General features: G+C 40.1%; 1 protein-coding gene across 12 annotated transcripts in view; it reads left to right on the top strand.

Annotated features, from left to right (window-relative positions):
- The window catches only part of ANAPC10 (anaphase promoting complex subunit 10), a 265,850-nt gene that overhangs the window by 31,028 nt on the left and 215,224 nt on the right, over nucleotides 1-19,598 (top strand). The window contains exon 6 of one of the 12 annotated variants that reach the window (XM_075066308.1): nucleotides 17,333-17,371. The exons of 9 other annotated variants lie outside the window; for them this stretch is intronic. In XM_075066308.1, the coding sequence (XP_074922409.1) occupies nucleotides 17,333-17,356 (24 nt within the window). In that variant the 3' untranslated portion in view covers nucleotides 17,357-17,371. Of the gene's footprint in view, nucleotides 1-11,147; nucleotides 14,779-17,332; nucleotides 17,372-19,598 lie in introns of those variants that run through there. 2 more of the 12 variants (XM_075066301.1, XM_075066303.1) reach the window with 2 other exon arrangements.

Genomic DNA, 19,598 nt, shown 5'->3' with positions numbered 1-19,598 from the left:
GAGGTGGAGGAGTCAGAGGGTGGAATATTTCCCTTACTGCTAAATGATGAACTAGCACTTGGCTGAGCCCTCAAGGGTTAACTCTCTCACTCTGCAAGGCAACAGGAATGGAGGGAGATATGTGCATTTCCCCTTTAAGTACACTACCTTGTTAATTAGATCAACTTGCTGAGACCACAGCTGTTGCAAGCTCCCTCCTCCTGAGCCCTGGTGTGTCCCCCCTGCTCTATGGAAGACGGGGTAAGCAGAGTGCAGGAGCAGAGGGGAAGGGGACACCCTGACATTAGCCCCCTTCTTCCTTCCCTCCACTCACACAGCAAGCAGGAGTCTCAGGAAGCAGCTCCAAGGCAGAGGGCAGGAGTAGCATGTGGCAGTGGGGGTGAGGAGGGACAGCTGGAACTGCTGGGCAGCTGCTGCACAGGGAACTTAGGGGAGCAGGGAGCTCATTGATAGGGGGACTGCCAGTCCACCCTGGTTCCAAGCCCGCACCAACTAGCTGCAAGGGGCTGCTCTTCCTGCAAGCAGTAGACAAAGCAGGCGGCTGCCAAACAATGTTAGAAGGGAGCATTACACAACTTTAAATGAGCATGTTCCCTAATTGATCAGCAACTGTAACAACGTTAACTGGGACTACTTTAAGGGAGGAGTCACTGTACAGCCTTTTGATGATTCCATAAGAATGGTCATAATGGGTCAGACCAATGGTCCATCTAGCCAAGTATCCTGTCTTCCCACAATTGGTGGTGTCAGATGCTTCAGAAGGATTGAACAGAACAGAGCAATTTATCAAATATCCATCTCCTGTTGGCCAGTCCAAACTTCTAGCAGTTGTAGATTTAGATTTAGAGCGAGCAGTTGTGTCCCTGACTATCTTTGCTAATTGCTATTGATGGCTCTATCCTCCATGAACTTATCTAATTATTTTTGAACCCAGTTATAGTTTTGGCTTCACAACATCCCCTGACAGTGAATTCCACAGACTGATTTGTGCCTTGTGTGAAGAACTACTTCTTTGTGTTTGTTTTAAACCTGTTGCCTATTAATTTCATTGGGTGATGCCTGGTTCATGTGTTATGTGAAGGGGTAAATAACACTTACTTTCTCCACACTGTTCATGATTTTATAGACCTCTATCTTATCTCCCCTCGGTCGTTTATTCTCTGAACTGAACAGTCACAGTCTTTTTAATCTCTCATATAGAAGCTGTTCCGTATACCTAATCATTTTTGTTGCCCTTCTCTGTACTTTTTCCAATTATAATATATCTTTTTGAGATGAGATGACTGGAATGGTGCACAATATTCAGTGTGTGAGTGTACCAGGGATTTATATAATGAAATTATATTTTCTGTTTTATTATCTATCCCTTTCCTACTGGTTCCTAACATTATTAGTAGGCTATCAAGCGATTAAAAAAATTAAGCACAATTAAACGTGTGATTAAACAATAATAAATACCATTTATTTAAATATTTTGGGATATTTTCTTCATTTTCAAATATATTGATTTCAATTACAACAATACAAATTGTACAGTGCTCACTTAATTTTTATTCCAAATATTTGCATTGTAAAAAACAAAGGAAACAGAATTTTTTAATTCACCTCATACAAGTACTTTAGTGCACTCTCTTTATGATGAAAGTTGAACTTACAAGTGTAGAATTATGTTAAAAAAACCAAACAAACCTGCATTCAAAAATAGAACAAAGTAAAATGTTAGATCCTGCAAGTCCACTCAGTTCTACTTCAGCCAATCACTCAGACAAACCATTTTCAGGAGATGATGGTGTCCATTTCTTATTTACAATGTTATCTGAAAGTGAGAACAGGCATTCGCATGGCACTGTTGTAGCTGGTGTTGCAAGATATTTACGTGCCAGATGCGCTAAAGATTCTTAGGTCCCTTCATGCTTCAACTACCATTCCAGAGGACATGTGTCCATGCTGATGATGGGTTCTGCTCAATAACAGTTCAAAGCAGTGCAGACAGATGCATGTTCATTTCATCATCTGGGCCAGATGCCGCCAGCAGAAGGTTGATTTTCTTATTTGTGGTTTGCGTTCTGTAGCTTCTGCATTTGAGTGCTGCTCTTTTAAGACATCTGAAAGCATGCTTCACGCGTCTTTCTTCTCAGATTTTGGGCTTCAGGTTCTTAAACCTGAGTGCTGTAGCTATTTTTTGAAATCTCACATTGGTACCTTGTTTGCGTTTTGTCAAATCTGCTGTTAAAATGTTCTTAAAACAACATGTGCTGGGTTATCATGTGAGACAGCTATAACATGAAATAAATGGCAGAATGCAGGTAAAACAGAACAGGAGACATGCAGTTCTCTCCCAGGAAGTTCAGTCAACAATTTAATTAACACATTTTTTTAATAAGGAGCATCATCACATGTCCTCTAGAATGGTGGCCAAAGCATGAAGGGGCATAGGAATGTTTAGCATATCTGGCATGTAAATACCTTGCAGTGCTGGCTACAAAAGTGCCATGTGAATCCCTATTCTCACTTTCAGGTAACACTGTAAATAAGAAGCAGGCAGCCTTATCTCCCGTAAATGTAAACAAACTTGTTTGTCTTAGCCATTGTCTGAACAAGGAGGACTGAGTGGAGGCCCTAAAGTTTTATATTGTTTTGTTTTTGAGTTCAGTTATGTAACCAAAAAAAATCTATATTTTGTATGTTACACTTTCATGATAAAGAAATTGCACTACAGTACTTGTATGAGGTGAATTGAAAAATATTATTTTTTATCATTTTTACAGTGCAAATATTTGTAATAAAAATAATATAAAGTGAGCACTGTGCACTTTGTATTCTATGTTGTAATAGAAATCAATATATTTGAAAATGTAGAGAACATCCAAAATATTTAATACATTTCAGTTGGTATTCTATTGTTTAACAGTGCGATTAATTGTAATTAATTTTTTGAGTTAATCACGTGAGTTAACTGTGATTAATCAACAGCCCTAATTATTAACTGTTTTGACTGCTGCTGCACATTGAGCAGCTGTTTTCAGAGAACTATCCACAATTACTTCACTATCTCTTTCTGGAGTGGTAACAGCTTATTTAGACCCCATCATTTTCTATATACAGTTGAGATTGTTTTCCAATGTGTATTACATTACATTTATCAGCATTGAATTTCATCTGCCATTTTGTTGCCTGGTTTTGTGAGATCCCTTTGTAACTCTTCACAGTCTGCTTTGGACTGAACTATCTTGAATAATTTAGTGTTATCTGCAAACTTTGCCACTTCTCTGTTACCCTTTTTCCAGCTCATTTATGAATGTGCTGATGAGCACTGGTCCAAGCAGAGATTCTTGGGAGGCCCCTCTATTTACTGCTTTCCATTGTGAAAACTGACCAGTTATTCCTATCCCTTGTTTCCTATCTTTTAAACAGTTACTGGACCTTCCTTCTTTATCCCATGACTGCTTCCTTTGCTGAAAGCCTTTGGTGTGTGACCCTGCCAAAGGTTTTCTGAAAGTTCAAGTACACTATGTCAACTGGAACACTTTTGTACACGTTTGTTGACCCCCTCAAGGAATTCTAATTGGTGAGGCATGATTTCTGTTTGTAAAAGCTGTGTTGACTCAACATATCAGGTTCATGTATGTGTGTTTAATAATTCTGTTCTTTATATAGTTTCAGCCAGTTTGTCTGGTACTGAAGTTAGGCTCAGTGACCTGTGACTCCCAGGATTGCCTTTAGAGCCTTTGTAAAAAATTAGCATCATGTTAGCTATTTGCCAGTCATCTGGTACAGAGGCTGATTTAAGCAATAAGTTAGTAGTTCTGCAATTTCATATTTGAGTTCCTTCAGGACACTTGGGTGAATCCCACCTGATCCTGGTGACTTATTGTTTAATTTATCAGTTTGTTCCAAAACCTCCTCTATCAATACCTCTGTCTGAGACAGTTCCTCAGATTTGTCACACAAAAACTCTTTTAGTTTCTCTGCAATGTCCTTGTCTTTCTTGAGTGCTTCTTTAGAACCTCAATCGTCCAGTGGCTCCACTTAATTGTTAGGCAGGCTTCCTATTTCTGATGTGCTTAAATGCAATTTTGCTGGTAGTTTGTCTCTTTTGTAAGTTGTTCTTCAAATTCTTTTTTGGCCTGCCTAATTATACTTTTACATTAGACTTGCCAGAATTTATGCTTCTTTCTATTTTACTTGGTAGGATTTGTCTTCCAATTTTTAAAAGAAGTCAACTTGTCTCTAACCACCTCTTTTACTCTGTTTAGCCATGTGGCCATGTTTTTTGTCCTCTTATTGCTTTTTTTATTTGGGTTATGCATTTAATTTAAGCCTATATCACACTGGTGGCAGGCATTTCACTCTTGTGACTGTTTGTTTAAACTTCTGTTTAACTAGTCTCCTCATATTTGTGTAGTTCCCCATTTTGAAGTTAAATGTTACTGTGGTGGGTTTCTTTGGTATTTTCTCCATTACAAAGATGTTAAATTTATTTACGTTATGGTTGCTATTTCAAGTGATTCAGCTATAATCACCTCTTGGACCAGATGCTGTGAGCCACTTAGGACTAAATCAAGAATTGCCTCTCCCCTTGTGGGTTCCAGGACTAGCTGATTCTAGAAGCAGTCATTAATGGTATCTAGAAATTTTATCTCTGCATCTTGCCTGTAGTGCCATGTTCCCAGTAAATATGGGGATAGATTAAATCCCTCATAATTATTGGGTTTTCTCTTTTTGTATCCTCTCTAATCTTTGTGAGATCTAATTCCCCATTTGCAATTTCAGTTTGAGGCTGCTCAATTAACCAGTGTTTAATCTGTGCCATATTATTTTTGTATTGTTCTGCTTTCTTAATTAATATATCATGTGGTCTGATGCCAAATGGCTTACAGAAGTATAGTACATCAACACTATTACCTTTATGAAACACACTTGTAATCTCAAAAATCAAACAAACAAAAAACAGTTGCTTGTTAGCTCAATGGGCAGTCAAATACAAATTTTGATAGTCTGTATAGTGTAGCAGCTCTCAACATTCCTTTGAATTATGCAGAGTGAGTGTATTGTAGCCATTTTAAAGGTGGGCTAAATTGTTTGCAAATAGGTTGAGTGACTTGTTCAAGGTCACATACTGAGTCATGACATGAGGCCTTGTGCTCCAATCCCTAGACAACACTGCGTTCATATTCTCTTCCTTCTTTCACCCCTTCTACAGTTTCAGGCTGGCAACTGGAAATGAAAGGTAGCACTGTTCTGCATGTAAATATTTTACCTTATGTACCTGCTGCAAGTGAAATTGTCTAGAATTAAGTGTGCTTATAGCAGCGCTGGTAGGTAAAATACTTTCATACTGGAGTGGGGCACTACCCTCCCATCTTCAGCTCTTGGAGATGGATATCTGGATATTGGTTACTACCAAAAGTTGTCCATTGCCTGACAAAGTGTTCCTAAACCAAGCAGGCTATTAATTTGGGGATTGTTGAAAACTAACCAAGGTGAACTTGCTATTAATTATATTTAACAATTACTTGCAAGTATAACAGAGGCATTACATTATTTCATTACACAAAGCACCAAACAGTTATTTTGTACTATAAATTAGCTGCTACCTTGTTGTTTGAGTATTAGACTAACAAAGTCCAGTTGATTTCATTGTTGCTAGTATTTACCTATACTCACTTAGATTCATCTACACACCTTAACCCCATTGGGGGATTTTTCTATGCAACATCCCACTAATTGCAGAGTAATCACTGTTTAATTGGACTTTGTTAGTAACATTTTTATAAATTGACTGTTTATTTGTGAGTTCTTGACTTTTTTTTATTAGACACTTTTTGGTTTTAATAGATTTTTTTTTCTATAGGGGTTTGGCTACGTGAGAAAGTTGCACCTACTTGAGTTAGCTTTTAAGCCAATATAATACCAATGCAAAAGGCTGTGTGGACACACTTACTTCAGTGTAAAAATGGCTTATTTTGATTTGTTAAACATGTTCTTCATTAACTTAAACTAAATCAAAATAGTATCTACACATCCTATTGTGTCAGTGTAAATACCAGTTCAGCTTTCTCATGTAGACAATACCTAATGTATTTGCTGAAAAGACATAGTATTTCTTATTTTCTAATCACTTGGGTTTCAATAGTACTTTAACTGGCCATGAATTCTATTCACATTCAATGATTTTAATACAGTCTTGTTACACTTCTGCATTATTCACCATACTTAAGGTTTTATCTAGCCCAAGCTTCCTCTGTGACTGCTGACTCCATTTGTTCCGTGAGCTGTACAGCTGCAGAATCTAAGTGAGGATGGTTGGGTAATTCAATATTTGTAGCACCTATATAATGCCGAAACTGGCAGCATATGGCTACAAAAGATTGCCACGTTCCCAAGACTGAGTCAGCATTTACTTTGCTTACCTGCTTTAAATGCTTCTTAGACTTGCAATAATGGCTCAGAAAATGAGGGGCAAGGTGCTTATAGACTATGGCTTCCCAGAAATAGTTGATGGGCAGGAAGAGGAATTTCCTCTTTCCCTCCCCATTTCCAAGAAGTGAGCCCTAAAATGGTGGAAAAGAGGTTAGTGAGGTGGTTGATCCAGGAGTTATCTCCAGCTATCACTTTCTTTGGGTAGCTGAGACCCATATGTAGTGTTGGAGACTTTTAATAAAAAATTGTCTGGAAGTGAGATCTTGGTCTTTTTCCTTTCATCTACCACACCTCTCAAGACATTATCATGGGAGCTGTAGTAACTTTTTCAGATTGCATGGCTCCACAAGGAGAGAGACTTCAAATCTAGACTAGGCAACTGCTCTAGGAATTTGTCCATGAGATCTCCTCCCCTTTGTGTTGCTCCACAACATTTTGCAGCTGAGGCTTGTGGGGGGAGAGCAGGAGGGAATTTCCCCAAAAGGGGTTAAGCCTTCATGTTAAGAAGGTTGGACCTTCCACTATACCGATGGCCTCTCTGGAAATTTGCAGAATGGAGCACTTAATTTTCAGACATGCATAATGGGAAACTTGAAGGAAACAAAGCAAGAAGAAAAAAGGATCTAACTCTTTTTCTCACATTGGTGTAAATCAAAGGCAATGACTATCATGGCGTGAAGCCAACTAAGTAAGGGTGGAATCAACCTCCAAAGTGTTCAGTTAAAAGCCTGTGTCCTCTGGCTGGTGACTGCAACGTAAAACTATAGAGCAGACTACCATCTATTTGTATCAATTCAGGAGATTGTGAAAATGGACACAGCAAATGCATTTTGGCAGATAATACTAATTCATCTGAGACTGTGTCAACTTGTATTGTACACTTTGGCACCAGTGGTTGTGGCTTATTCCCCTTTGCTGTCAGTGAGCTTGGTCCAAGAAAATCAAGTAATCAGATGTATAAACTGTGAAACCAAATGAGGCTAATTTCTTTGTTTAACACTTGAGACTGCAGGGACTTGGGAGACCATCATTATTCCAGTTTATGCAGCAGACTGCTACATAGTCAGTGAGATACAGTAGGAATGAAACTCAGGAGAAATCATAGTTTTTCGACTGCTGATCTCTTTGTGTATTTCTCTGTGAGTATGCATGTTTTCCATGCACCTGAGACAGGAAGATTCTTGCTAGTAATGTCCACTGGTCCATGCCTGTGCTTTCTCCCTTCTTGTGTGCCAACCTGAGGGCATAAAGATCAGCGCAGACTGACTCTTTCTCCATTTATTTCTTACCTCCACATGGTCTGAGACAGAACCCTCCAATGTCCACAGTGCTCATCCCTCTATATCCAACCTCTAAATATTATAAAATGTAAATCTTTTATATAAAAATTCTTAGATTTCAAGAGAAATCTGCTCCCCACGCATACCCTTCCTGTTGTGGGATTCTGATTATGCCCAGAATTCCAGGCATCAAGAACTTTCTCTTGCCCTCATTCCTTCCTGATCAGCGACAACCACAAGAGGTGGCTCTACTGCCTCGGAGAAGCTTGTGTTTGCACTAAGTGCAGTACCTGCCACCTCTTCCCACCCTGAACCCATCTAGCATGGGAGCTACAGCTTAGGAAACATCTCATTGAGTGTCCTATCAGGCCCAAGTTGCATTTGGGTTGGGCAGACCCCCACCCCCAGCAGGCAGTGGCATTGAGGAATGTGCTGCCCAGCACTACAACTTCAGATACAGGAGCAAGCAAAGCTAGAGCCAAGGACTCCTTGTGTCAGGCTCACCGTGAGGGTTGGAAAAATTCCCCTCTAGATCCACTTCTAAGAGGAGGTTCTGGTTCCCCTACAACCTCAAAGTCTGGTGACTCTTCATGTCTGGTGCAGGTAAGCTCAAAAACCCATTGAGATCATGATACCGAACTGCAGGCTGCCAAAACTAGGAGTACCTCCATTTTGGCAACGTTAGCAGCAGTGGGACCATCACTGTTTACTAAAGGGGCATGAGCTTAGACCAGTATGACAGTCAGTACCAATGAAGGACAGATGACCATTCCAGACACCATCGACACCAACATACACTTCTGAGCAGACACTGAAAGTTCACAGGGAGAAGATGCCTCATGGCGGCAAAAACACCACTTTGGAGGACATGACTGTCCCACTGGATCCAGAATCTTCCATCCTATCAGAACTGATTCTTACAAGGAAGATAGTGACAATATTTGTCCATGAACGTTATGAAAGAAATAGGTTTCCTGTACCCTATACTGGTTGTGGGGTATTTCCTCACTGATGGTTCTGATGGTGCCACCTTTGGAGATGGAGCCTGCATTTTCTTAGTTTAGCGATCCTGTTGTGGAAGAAGGACCACCATTCCATCCTCCAAAAGTCATCAGCCCTGATCCAGGTTCTAGAATTTCCTGAGGCACAATATGATAATATAAGATGATGTGATCCCCTGGATTCGGTGGTATCCTATGCCATGAGGTCTACCTCAGCCCATACTGGATCCTTTTATCAAAACTCTCATCATCCCTCTAAATCCAGGGACACACCTAAACTCTTTCCAGAGCCTATGGGGGAAGAAAAAACAACAGTTGGCTCTCTCAGTACCACTGGTACAATTGGACATATTCTCGTCTTCTCCTGATGAGGCGGTTGCAGCAGCATCACTGTCTTCACCAGACAATTACATACAGTTTCAGGAGCAGTTAAGAAATTTGCTGATGCCCTTCAGATTCTCCTGGAAGAAGTCCATGAGTCATCCCACAAACTCCTGGATGTTCTGCAGAGTACAGGAACTACTACAATAATATTCCTGGTCAACAATGCTATACTAGAATCTGCCAAAGTGGCGTGGAACATGCCAGCAACAAGAGACCCACTCGTAAGAGAGCAGAAAAGAGGTACTTCATTCCTGCCAAGGGAGCAGAGTTTCTTTTCACACATGGTGTCTCCAGCTCCCTGGTTGTTCAGGCTACTACACAAAGGATTAGAGAACAACACACAAGATTTGTTCTCTCAGATAAGGAGGCCAAATGCTTGGACTTTCTAGGGAAAAAGGTATTTACATCTACAACCTACGATTCGAAATAGCCAAGTATCGAGTACTATTGCAAAATATTATTTCAGTGACTACTTCAAGGCTTTGGAATTTAGTGACAAACTCCCTCAGGAGGACAGAGTGCAATTCCAAGTCCCTGTTAGTCTGATAGCCAGATTATCTCTTCAAGCTGCAGTTTACTCCACGGATATAGCCTCTAGATTGATAGCAACTATCAATGTTATATGCAGGGAGTCCTGTCTTTATTCCTCAGGTTTCCCCAGGGAAGTACAATCCACTATGGAGTCTTCCTTTTCAAGGGGACTGCTTGTTAAATCAACAGACTGATGAGTCGTTGTACTCATTAAATGATTCAAGGACAGCCCCCTGTTTTATGAGAATATACACCTCAGCGTCCAAAAGGAAATACATAAGACAACCTTTTCAGCCTAGACCAACACATAGCCCTTCTTTCACCAGAGGGTATGAATCCCCATGTAAGTGTCAGAGGTTGCAGCAGAACAAGGAAAGTCTACCACCTCTTTCCAGCTACAACTGCCTATCAAATAGTACTTTTAATGGGAATTTACTCAAGGTCCTCCCAGTTCCAAGATATGTTTTAGTGGCTGCTTTGCTCAGTTTTTGCATGTATAGTAGAGAATAACAATGGACAAATAGATTCTCCATACTGTCCACTTTGGTTACACCATAGTGTCCTGGTCCCTTTTCTGGGGCCACTGTCACAGGAGGCGACTCTTATGGGAGGTAGACTTCCTCTTTCTAATAAGTGCCATTGAGTCAGTACTACTTCAACATTGAGGAAAGGGATTTTATTCATAATAATTCCTCATCTCCAAGAAGAAAGGCTAATGCAGGCTGGTATTGGACCTTCTGCACCTCAGTGTCTGCATTTGGAGAGGCTGGGCCTCTGCAGCCTGTAGCTCTAGCAACTTCCTGTCAGAAGCCTACAGCATGCATCTGCTCTCCTTCTGAGCCAGCCCAGACTGAGCTGGGCCATGCTCCTTTATATCCTGTCTCCAGGTTGAGCATGTCAGCAGGGGCAAAGGGGCATTGCCTCTTTGTTCCACAGTGTGTGATTAACCCCAGCTGGGTCAGTGCAAGGTAGATATATCCCATCACAGGCAACTAACTGGTCCCAGATCCAGCTGCAGGTCTTGATTCCTGACACACAGTGAGGCATATCGTCTAATTAATGTAGAAGTCCGACATTACTTTTGGGACATACTTCGGTGCAGTCTCAGGGGAGGAGGCAGAATGGGAGTGAGGCCCAGGGAGGAATGGAGGTGGACCATGGGCATGGCCTTGGGGGAGGAGGCTGAGTGGGAGCGAGCCTTGGAGTGGAGCAGTGGGTGGGGCCACAGTCTGGGCGCCAGTGGGGTCTTCCTCCGCTTCTAGGGAGCTTCAGGCACTCAGGCCTAGCCTCCCCAAATGCACTACCCATGATTCCAGCTCTGACTGCTAGGCCAGATTACCAATGTCCCAGTTTGTATCTGTTTATTCCTAAACCTCATACCACCAGTGAGGGTCAGTCTCCATTCTCTGGACACATAGTGGAACATATAAAAGGGTAATCATGACCTTTATTTACGAAGACTATTCAAGTGGATTTGGGGCTCTGTCTTGCTCTGTTACCAGTTATCTGATGTCCTTCCACCTTTCAGAGTGAAGTGCCACTCCACCAGAGCAAAGGCTGCTTTGGTAACTGCTTTGGAAGGTACTACCCCTTGATATCTGTAAAGCAGAGAAGTGGAGTTCTATTCAGACCATCACAAGGTACCATGCCCTAGCATAAGCCTACTCAACTGATGCATCCTTTGTGGCAGCTGTCCTAGAGTCATAAATATGGCAGAAATCCTCACACCCAGGTCTATGAATACAGCTTGTCAGTAACACACAGTGTAATACACATGCGGACCATCACTTGAAGAAAAAGAATGGTTACCTGTCTTGTAACTAGAGTTCTTCAAGATGTGTAGTCCCAATCTGTATTACATTACCTGTCCTCCTTCCCCTCTGTTTGGATCAAGACACTTGATTCATGATAGAGAAGCAACTGGAGTGTCCTGCACACACACATACCCACTCCACTTTCAGAGCAGAGAAGGGAAAGTGTGTCCATTGCTCCATGCCTATGCTACTTGTAAGAATGTTCTGGTCTCAAGTGCATGGAGTACATGCATACGCACAGTGGAATACAGATAGGGACCACACATGAAGAACTCCAGTCACGGAAGGTAGGCAACATTTTCTTTACACCAGGAATGAATTTGCCCTGTGTAGTTAAAATGTCTTTATTTTGGTTATGTATTTCTGTGTTCACCCTGTTTTGTTCTCTGTACTACTTCTTCCCTCCTCCCCTTATTCTCTGTATTTTCTTCTTGTGTATCTGCTACTCAGTTAAGGCATACATCTTCAGGGGCTTTATCTGTAGCTTTTAATCCTTTCTACTACATCCAACATGTTTTTGAGTCCTTGAAAGTGCCTCTTGTTTAATTTCATCACTAAGATGGACCAAGAACATTGTTTTTAGCTTTCCTTGACAATGTTGGCCACCTCCTGGCACTCCAAGAAAGACCAATAAATGCTTTTGTATCCATGCATCCACATATTTGAACCTTTTCCTATTAAATCTAAAGGAGCCAATCAATATTGTTTTAAAAAGCATTTAAAATTAATCTCCAATTAAATTAGTATTGTGTCAAAATGTGAAAAAAAAAATCACATTACCTTTGTACGTGACCAAAATAAACATGCTTAAATCCCCATGGACAGTCAGTGCTGTAATGTTTACCAGGGTAACTGGCTGCATTCAGTTGAGAGTTATGAAAGTGTCCGTTTGAATAGTCCACTCAGCTATCAGACAGAATGACCAATAGTTCACTGGACTAAATGACCCTGTCAGTATAATAGAAATGCTTGCAAATAAAATTCCCCTCCCAACAAAGTTGCAAATGAAAAGCCCAGAAGAAACTGTATGTTCTCTAACAATCTTGGAATGCTATTATTCAATCAGCAAACATGGGGCAAAATCATTAACTGAGCAGGGTTTGTACACAGCAAAAATTTAAGTGATCTTTCTTGTAACGAGGAAGTCATGTACATTCATAAAATTGTTAAATACCTCACTTTCCCCAGTCAGAGCTATATTTCCTAACCATTGTAGTTAACTTTGCTGTGGCTTGAGTCCTCTTGTGTAATTTGTCTTGTTGGATTGCTTTTTATTGTAATGCACCCTTTTCTGACAAGACAAGAATTCTTGGCTGGGAATCATGGTGTGTTGTAATGAGGGTGGAGTATGTTTGTCTTTCTGGAGTGCTGACTATTTACATGAGTGTACCAGTATCCAGAACCATACGTCCTATGACAATACAATCCCCAGAATCCATTTGTATTGAACAGAAATAGAAAATAATCACAGTAAATACAGTACATCTAGATTTCCTATCAAGAACACAATCTTGAGTATGACTTTTTATGACTATTGATCATGTATTTTTCATTAAAAGATCAGAAAGCACAAAAACATTTCATCCCAGAAATAAGTCTTCAGAAATTAAATCTGTTTTATACAGATGCCACCTATGTTAGACTTTTGTCATTTTACAGAAGATTGGTTAATGTCACGTTGAAAGAAACAGCACCAGATATCTAAATAAGCTGTGGGAAACTGTGGAAGACATGTCAGACTTCATTGTATACTGTAAGAGAGTGATAATTTGTTTGCCTGTGTAAAAACAAAACAGGCAAGATAGCATTTTTGAAACAGTTTGTAAAAGACTGTTTTAACTATTGAATAAATTTAACAGATGACAGTTTTAAAAAAACACCACAGATCTGTAAATGGGGGGAAAGATGGTATATTTCACCTAAAGTAAGAGACAATATGTAATAAGGGATTTTGTGGTTTTACAGCTCAATGCATGTGTTTGAAAGCTGTTCTCTCAGCAATGTGGGTGGCAGGTTATGCTACCATATAATGTATTGTAGTTGGCTCTCCACACTTGTCAGCGTTAGCGTTCAACCATTCGGAAAATTTTCCCATTGTTCTATCATGTGAACCAAGACTAGTGCTGAATTCCCAATAACCTACTGCAGAAATAAAGGTTTAGTTAGAAAGTTTGAGATTTGATTACTGTTATTGTTTTAGTGTGGCTATATAATTTAAGAATTCTAGCTGTAAATGCAATCAATTTTCAGTCAAAAACCTGAAAAAACAAACTTAGTATAGTGCTGTCTCCAACAGTTTTTAGAGAAAATTTGTATACTCAATTCTGCCTTTCTTCAGCATTAACACTCTATTTCCATCTTAAACTTGTTTGCTTTAGATGGATCATAGCTTTTGGCAGCTACTTCATTTTTAGCAAATAATACTGTTTCTAGTAAGAGTTGCAAAAAAAAAAAAAACAACTTTGTGTGAGGTCCTTGTAAACTGAACCTTGGGAACATTATGTTATTTCTGTATTTTCCCTTCTTTTGTGCTGCTTCTCTGTTTGTGTCATGGTTATAAATTACATCATTTGAACTGGAGAATTAAAAACATTTTGTGATTCCCATAAATTTATAAAGAGAGGGGGTTTTGTTTTGTGTTTTTGTGGTTTTTTGTTTTGTTTTGTTTTTACCTGTTATTTCAGAGGCTGGCACACAGACAAATAAGCAGTTATGGTATTGAAATTCCATTGTGCCAGCACCTTCAGTGTATAATCCAAAAAAAACAGAAAAATCGCCTGCTGGGTTGTATGCAGTATGCTTGTGTGAACATCAGTGTCTGCTGTTCACACATCATTTTTTACTGAAAGTTCTTCTTGGAATAAAGGCTCTGTGTATTTGGAGAGTGCAGTGGGATAGGATATTTGTTAGTCCCTGAGTCTTAAAAGTTGTAGGGATTTCTGAATAACAGTTTACTAGGGCAGGCTCACAAAATTCTTTCCACAGATTATCATTAACACTTCAAAAGTAAAGAAGTGAGTAGAGAGTTTTTTATGTGATATAAATAAAAGTTCTATCAATACTGATATAAATAAATATATTATAAAAGGGCCAGATGTCGCTCACTTTTCTGCTTGAAAAGAGAAAGTAGAATGTGTGTGTGTGTGGAGTGGGGCTGTGGGCTTGTCAGGAAAAGAGGGATTTAAATATTAACTCTTACCAATTGAATATGTCAAATCTCATTTCATTTTTTTTAGGTAAAGTGTATCTGGGTAGGTGATATCTTAAAATAACATGAATGTATCTGGTATTGCAATTGATTCTTGGTTCTTGCATTCAGGCTCAAATAGAATGGCTTCTGTAATATTGTTTGGATCAGGTCAACCCCAGATTTGGTCAGATCTGACCCAATTATAGTTTCCAAGACACTTACAATAAAGTTTATTTTAAAATTGAAGCATTTTAGTCTTTGTGTATGCCTGTTTTCATTTTTGTGTTTTTACACTCTTTAGCATGTTGTTAAAGACATTTGCAGTCAAACTACTCAGTGCAGTATGTTGGCAGATTCTGGATTTCTACTCAAGTTCATAAAATATCAAATAGAAAAACTGTCTCACAGGTAATTGAGAATACGAGGTTCACGATAGGTAAAGCAGATTTAACTTGCTGCTCAGGGTATTATAATCCATCCATTTTTCTGACTGACCAAATGTTGCTGATGTCATCTTAGTAGCTTAGCTGCCAAAGTCAAATGGTTGTATGCAGTGTTGTTGTAGCTGTGTTGGTCCTAGGATGTTAGGACAAGTCTACACTACAAAATAAAGTTGACTTAAGTTACATGGATGTATAGCCACCTTAGTAATTAAATTGCTTTTGCATGTCATCACCAGGAGCACTTGCAACGACTTAACTGTCAGTGTGGGGCATTGTGGGATGGCTTCTGAAAAGCAGCAACAGTCGATGTATGCAACGCAGTGACTACACTGACACTATAATATGTTCACAACCTCCTTAGCCATGGTGTTGACAGCTGTACATGCATCTTACTCTTCTGTGCTAAGGTCCACAGATATATTAAAATAGGTACTTCAGACACCATGCAGGTTGGGGGCAGAACCAGACCTGACAACAGAGGGAGGCAATTGGAAAAACTGCCTACAGGAGCAAGCAGCTCGTTCCCCATCTGCACTGGAGCAGTGATGCCAAATGGAAGCATGCCAAATGGGAAATCTCATTTTGATCCCTGTATCATCAGCAACTGCCATCTCTGACGCAAGCTCTGTCAAACTCCCAAAGGGGATTTAAATATAATCGGCACTGGTTCCCCTGCTCAGCTTCAGTGAGTTCAGCATGGCAGCTAATCCTCAGTATCCAATTCCCCTGCTCACTTTCTCAGAGTGCAGAGTGGCACATTAACGCAGAAAAAGCCAAACTAAAGACTAGTGCTGATTCCTCTGGGCATGGTTACTCACCCAGCCTAGGAATTCTTCCTCCTTTTAAGGAGGAAAGCTAGCTGTCCAAATCAGAGTTTAGGGGGCGGGGGTCAGATATAGAGAGGATAGACTTTCAGACAGAGTAGTGTGTAATTGTGTTTAGGATGTCTGTGGCTGAGCTAGACAAGCTGTAGTGGTTTATCCCTTCTCTGGGAAGATGAGAGGAGTGGAGATTTCCTGCCTTCCCTAACAGACTAGGAAAGTATCTGCCTATCACTATCCCCTAATATCCAGTTTATTGTTCCCAGCTGCTGCTTAAGGTAGCCACGTCTCACCATCAGCTTCACTTCCTCCTTGCAGTGTCTGGCCATAAAGTGGCAACACAGCCCAGATGTGGCAGAACAAGCAAGCAGTAAAGGATCTCTTGGCCCACCGTTTACCTCTTTCTAGCTCCCCCAGCCTCCACGTTATAAGGGCATAAAGTTTGTCAATGTCTACTAGTCCAGATTCAGCCTGGTGTCGCTACCAAACATGAATGTGTCTGTCTTTCTTGGTGACCAGGGACTCAGGGTTTCTGTTGAGGGAGGGTTTTTTTTTTTTTTTGATCTGGAACAGTGACTTCCTCGCTATACAGGCCCTTCACAGGCAGCCAGGGCATGAAAGCCCTGTAAACATCAGCCTTATCACAAAAATAAATGTATGAAATATACTTGTCACTGTTCATATGCTTTCACAAGCAGTGTTAGCATGAGTGGTCAGTATTGTAAGTATGGTCCTCTCAATATAAAAGAAGACTAAGGGTTTCTCCTTGAAAGTGTGTGACATAAATCTGTTTCATGTGGGTATATGGGGCCTTAGTATTGATATCAAAGGTGCAGGTAAATCACTTCCAAGCTCTCTCAGTGCTACAAGGAGAAACTTTATAAAGAACAGAGGCTATTCAGAGTCCTCAGAAAAGTGGTTTCACAGTCCTTGTTCCTGCCAGACACTATAGAAGGGACTACAGGTCACATGGCATGTTAAAACAGTCCCTGAAGTACAAGATAGAAAACTACTTTGCAAGTGATAGCTGGAACCAAGCTAGAGTGCTGAGACAAGGTCAGTAACTCGACCATATCTGAAGTTAGACTCTCTTTCCCCTCCCCACCCCCAGCTGGTGTCATGCTCTTTCAGTTGGGAGCAAATGGCTACCAACAGATTTGACCAAAATGATGTCACTGCACATTATCCAGAGAGGATATTATATGGAGTTGTGCAAGGATTACAGGCACAGTTTTTTCCCATTCCCAGTCAGCTCATGGAAATAACAGAATATGAATTATCTACTTCAAATCAGAGCAATTTACCCTCTTTCCCATCAAAGATTGCTCTCTCTCCTATTTCTAGCATCAGAGCAGTAGTAACAAGCAGAGCACAGTTCCATCTGACAAATCTAAATAGATTTCTAAAATAGGCTTGTTTTTATATTCGCATTTATATTTCCACAGACTTCCTTTGCATATGGATGGTAATGATCGGAGTTGGGGAAGTGGGGGGAATGCTACCATTTGATTTGACAAGTGTTCCCAGGATCTATTTCAGGATCACAATAAGGAAATTCACTCTTGTCTCTTTCTGGAAAATTCTACTGAACACACAGCAAAAGAACTGAAACAAATACAGAATGATATAGTTTCTGGAGTATCATGGATTTATGATAAATATGGTGCCGAGACAGTCAATCATGGGCCTAGGCTGATTGATGAATCACATTAGATACAAGGTCTCATCTCAGAAGAATGTTAACAAAGGAGAAAGATGATTGTAACTGAAAACAGGTGATGTTACAGAAACAGTTTTCAGTTCTTAGTGAATTCGGTTCAATTTGATCATCCAAAATAGAAATGGGAAATTTACATCCAAAGAGTCAAGTTTATTTTGTTAGGGGAAATTACCTGTGCTCTACAGTAGGAGAAATTATGCTTGTTCTTCAAAGTAAAGGTAAAAGAATATGTGACTTGGCAGAGGTATATAGAGTTTGAGCAAATGGAATTTAATCCTGTTGGTGGGGTTGCAGCATGGTACCTCTGTGACCAGAGCACAGCCTCTCCATGGCCATTCTGCAGCGCACGTGCAGGAGATCATGAACACTGGATTCAAGTAAATGCAGATTTAGTGCCACCTGCCCTGACCAACCTATAATTCCCCTTCTCCGCATCTACTTATTCAGAGTTGGCATAGACCCTCCCTCTCTATAAGTAATTTGGGTAGTTGCAGAGTTCATCAATCTTTCCAACCATCCCAGCTGAATCTTCATATCTCTGTTACCAGCAGCTGGCTCCATGTCTTTCATCTAGACATAAAGATACTTTACTACTGGTGTAAACAGAACAACTCTAACTTCTGTGGAAATGTACCTGCTTATGCCAATAATGAATGTGGCTCAAGCTCTTTATGTAGTCATTTTTTACACTTTCATGTTGTAGGAGAAGTTGTGAAAAGCGATAAAGCTCCCACGCAAACCCCCTTTAGAACAAGTGAAGCTCCTTGAGGAAATGTCAATCCTGTGTTTGCCCAGGAAATACGAATCCTTTGCTTCAGAATCAAGTTTTTGCAAAAGAGAATGGCATATTGCTTCTACACAAGTAGGCTGGTTGACTTGGCAGCATTCAAATGTCACATTATAATTTAAAGAAATTTCACAAAATGCTTCTAATTAAACTGGTCAGAAGTCTGACTGAATCCCAGCAAGATCATTCTAAAGCTTCATCCTTCCAGAAGAGAGACCTGAGTAACAAGTAGTTTGTGTGTGCATATCTTTTTGAAGAGGAAGAATATCAAGTTGCTTTCTACTCTGTATGGATCTCCAGCACAGATATTAAGAACAGAGGTTCACTCTGCTGTTCTAGTTCAGATCTTCTCCTTCTCTTGCCTGCTGAATTTGTCGCTGCCTTCCACCCCAGAAGTGACTGCATTTCAGTGATGCTCTGTGTTTTATTATTTGTGAAGCATTTTGGGATCCTTTCAGATGAAAGATACTATATATATATGAGAAGGTTCTATGTTCTCTCCACTTGTATATTTTTTAATTGGTCGGCAGTAGGATTTAATTCAATGCTTCTAGATATTTATGCATTAAAAACCCCTTTAATATTGCATAATTCAATATCTCAGATGTTCACTTTGTATAATTTAACCTTAGCTATGTCTAGACAGATTTCCTGGGTTTGGCTAAACAATTTTGAAAGAAAATTATGAGCTGACTTTTTTTTGCACTTTCATAAACAGAGTGTTTCCATTATATATGTTAGAAACAGAACAAATGGAAATTGCAGACATAGGAAGTAAAATGCTGTTTTTTCAACAATTTTGCAAACCTTTACTTCAGAAAATAACAGAAAATGTTACTGGGAAATAAATTCCAACATATCATTGGAAACGCGATGTGAATATTGCTAATGCATAGATTCCTAGCTAGAACAATAGAACCTGAAGCTTGAGATTTTGTTGTCAGTCCTAGTTCCTGAGATAAGGAACTTCCTATCCCAGGCATTCAAAAATGGTAAGTCAGGCCACGTCTACACTACGGGATAATATCGAATTTGCTAAAATCGGTTTTATAAAACTGATATTATAATTTCGATTTCATGCGGCCACACTAGGCACAGTAATTCGGCGTTGTGCGTCCATGATCCGAGGCTAATGTCGATTTCTGAAGCGCTGCATTGTGGGTAGCACTTCCGTAGCTATCCCATAGTTCCCGCAGTCTCCCCC

This window comes from Chelonoidis abingdonii, chromosome 5 (genome assembly GCF_003597395.2).
Source record: "Chelonoidis abingdonii isolate Lonesome George chromosome 5, CheloAbing_2.0, whole genome shotgun sequence".
In the NCBI taxonomy this organism is placed as follows: domain Eukaryota; kingdom Metazoa; phylum Chordata; order Testudines; family Testudinidae; genus Chelonoidis; species Chelonoidis abingdonii.
This window is presented reverse-complemented; position numbering and strand designations above follow the sequence as displayed.